General features: G+C 51.0%; 1 protein-coding gene across 2 annotated transcripts in view; it reads left to right on the forward strand.

Annotated features, from left to right (window-relative positions):
- Window positions 1-3,431, forward strand: part of LOC107654208 (cadherin-like protein 26) — a 16,572-nt gene that overhangs the window by 2,391 nt on the left and 10,750 nt on the right. For both annotated transcript variants that reach the window (XM_016441563.1, XM_016442356.1), the window contains exons 3-4: window positions 2,702-2,851; window positions 2,984-3,128. In XM_016441563.1, coding sequence (XP_016297049.1) covers window positions 2,702-2,851; window positions 2,984-3,128 — 295 coding nt within the window. The remainder of the gene's footprint in view (window positions 1-2,701; window positions 2,852-2,983; window positions 3,129-3,431) is intronic.

A 3,431-nucleotide genomic window follows, 5' to 3' on the forward strand; every position in this document is an offset into this window, starting at 1 on the left:
TGAGGTGAGTGTGTATTTGACTGGTGTGGTAAGTGGGTGCAGGTGTCCGTGATTAGTAATCAGGTGATTGTGAGCGGGTGTAGGAGGCTGATTCGGCTGGTGAGGCAGGTGTTTCCGTGACATTGATGGGATTGTCGAACCGACGAGTGTCTGCATTGTTCTGGTGCCTCCGGACGGCCCGCTGGAGATGGATATGCGCTGAGTCCCATACCCTCTCGCTCTCACGGAACCAGTGATCTACCGCTGGGACTTCCGAGTGTTCCTTGGTCCAAGGAAACAGGGGTGGCTGGTAACCTAGCACACATTGAAATGGGGTGAGTCCAGTGGTTTCCTGGCACAGGGAATTCTGGGCGTACTCGGCCCAGGGTAGGTACTGTCTCCAGCTGTCCTGATGGTCATGACAGTAGGCCCAGAGATACCGTCCGATCTCCTGGATCTTCCGTTCGGTCTGGCCGTTGGTCTGCGGGTGGTATCCAGAGGACAAACTGACTGATGCTCCCAGGAGGCGGAAAAACCCTCGCCAGACCCTGGAGATGAACTGAGGGCCTCTGTCTGAAACAATGTCTTCTGGGAGACCGAAGTTCCTGAATACGTGCTGGAAGAGGGCTTCGGCGGTTTCCAGGGCGGTAGGTAATCCACGCAGGGGAATTAATTTGCAGGATTTGGAGAACCGGTCGACGACTACTAGGATGGTCGTGAATCCGTTCGAGGGAGGTAAGTCAGTGGCAAAGTCCACACCCAGGTGGGACCAGGGCCGGCGAGGGATGGGTAGCGGAACCAGTTTCCCTTCGGGCAGACGACGTGGCGTGGTGGAGATGGCACAGACCGAACATCCCTTGATATACCGGGCGACATCTCGGGCCATGTGGGGCCACCAGTAGCGGTTCTGGAGGAGCGAGAGGATTCGGCGGCTGCCTGGGTGTCCCGATCCCGGAGAGGTGTGAACGGAGTCCAGAAGGGTTATACGCAGGGTGGATGGGACATAGTTCTTCCCCTCTGGACCTCCCGGCGGAGCGGGTTCGGTGAGAGTGGCGGCACGGATCTGGTCGGTGAGTGCCCACTGAATCGGAGACATGAAGACGGAAGGTGGCAGGATGGGCTCGGGTTCTTCGGGGGTAGGATCTGGCTGGTGTTGGCGGGAAAGAGCGTCCGCTCGGACATTCTTAGTCTCTGGACAGTAAGTGACCACAAAGTGGAAGTGGGTAAAGCCCAGCGGGCCTGTCTCGGGTTAAGACGTTTGGCCTCTCGGAGGTATTGTAAGTTCTTGTGGTCTGTGATCACCTCAAATGGGTGCTTGGCCCCCTCCAACCAATGCCGCCACTCTTCCAGAGCGAGCTTGATGGCCAGCAACTCCCGATTTCCCACGTCGTAGTTCTGCTCCGCCGGGGATAATTTCCGTGAGAAATACGCACATGGATGGAGCACGGGGGGTTCACCTCGCCATTGTGACAGGACGGCGCCCACTCCCAGGGTCGCTGCGTCCACCTCGACCACGAAGCGGAGATTGGGGTCTGGGTGTGAAAGGGCCGGAGCCGTACAGAAGGCGGCTTTGAGCTGACTGAAGGCCTGGTGTGCCTCCGGGGTCCAGGTGAGGAGTTTGGCCTTCTGTCGGAGGAGAGAGGTAAGTGGTGCCACCAACTGGCTGAAGTGGGCGATAAAGCGGCGATAGAAGTTTGCGAACCCCAAGAATATCTGCATCTCCTTGATGGTAGTCGGTTGGGGCCAGTTCCGAACGGCATCCACCTTCCTCTGGTCCATTTGCACCCCTGCAGGGGTGACGATGTAGCCCAGGAAGTGAACGGTGGATTGGTGAAACTCACATTTCTCCGCCTTCAGATACAGGCGGTGTTGGCGGAGGCGTTGGAGTACCTTGGTGACATGGCTACGGTGTGCTTCGAGATTGGGTGAGTATATGAGTACATATGGAGGGTGAGTTGGAAAGCCCATAGGGCATGACCAGGTACTCATAGTGCCCGGTGGGCGTTACAAAGGCGATTCGTCACCCTTGCGAATGCGGATGAGGTTATAGGCGCTCCTTAGATCCAGCTTGCTGAAGATCCGGGCACATAGCGGCTCTCTCCGGGATCAACAGTGGATAGATGTGTCCTTTGGGTAAGTGGGCCCCAAGCAGCAGGTCAATAGCATAGTCCCATGGCCGGTGAGGTGGCAGGTGAGTGGTAGCGAGCTTGCTGAACACGTCCTGGAACCCCTGATATTCGGGAGGAGGAGGAGCGACAGGTGATGAATCCGGGCTTTCCACCGAGGTGGAACAGACAGGGAGGTCGTTCCCGACGGAGCTCGGGATAGGCAGATCTCGGAGGCTCTCCTCCCGGGAGGAGATGAAATTCCCCGACGCTCTGGAGTCCACGAGGATTTTGACTGGAAAGGATTGGGTGTGATAAATTAGAAGAGCATTTATATGAGGTATGCAAGACACATCAGGAGTGATCTGGATAGTACTCACCGGAAAAATTGAAATCGCATCATATGACCCCTTTAAATATATTAAAATAGAAAACAATTCTAATTGTTATTAATAATATTTCACTGTATACATTAAATATCTTATTAAAAACTACATTAAATTCCTTTGCATAAAAAGTATCAGTTTAATGACAAATGATCAAGTATCGCAAACAACGTGCCATGATGTCGTAAAACTTGCCATCCTGATAAAATTTATTTTTATCCCAAATTCTAGATTAAACTGGACCGTAGCTATTTAGTGGAGTTCAGGTTAAAAGGAAAAGGTGTGGATGAAGACCCAAAGGGTGTCCTGTCTATTGATTCGCTCACAGGGATCATTAAAGTCCACCGGAAAGTCGACTATGAGCAGTACAGTGTTCTGATGGTAAGTGGAATCAGATTTGTTATTAGATATAAGTTATATTAAGGCCTTATGTCTCACTTGGGATGAAGAGGATTAAGTAAGTAAGTAATATTAAGGGCATAGGTTGGAACTAATTTCATCATCCTATCAAAGCTGACCTTCCAAGCAAGAAATAAGTCCAACTTGGCCATAGATACACAACTTGGCATGGAAGTCAACATACTGGACATCAACGACAACCCGCCGGTATTCCAGAGGAGGGTTTATGATGTCACTGTAAACGAAGCAGCAAAACAAGGTCAGTATCATTGCCGAACTGTTGAATTTTCATCAGCTGTAATTAGGTGTATTTCAGGTTTGATTTACTGCAAATTAATATGTAAATCCTATCCACCTTATTTTTCCCGTAAGAGTGGGAAAATTTTATGTTTCTGGCTTCCGGTGTCATTGGCTTCCAGCTATTTTTAGCTGCACAAAACAGCTCGTTTTGCTGCTTGATATTGCAAACTGGTGTCTTACCATTTTATTTTAATGTAGGCTATTATCTTAATTATGAACACACTGGTTTGTAGTGCAAACAGTTTTACCGTTTACTGCACTT

The sequence above is a fragment of the Sinocyclocheilus anshuiensis genome, unplaced genomic scaffold, assembly GCF_001515605.1.
Source record: "Sinocyclocheilus anshuiensis isolate Anshui unplaced genomic scaffold, SAMN03320099.WGS_v1.1 scaffold37, whole genome shotgun sequence".
Lineage (NCBI taxonomy): Eukaryota > Metazoa > Chordata > Actinopteri > Cypriniformes > Cyprinidae > Sinocyclocheilus > Sinocyclocheilus anshuiensis.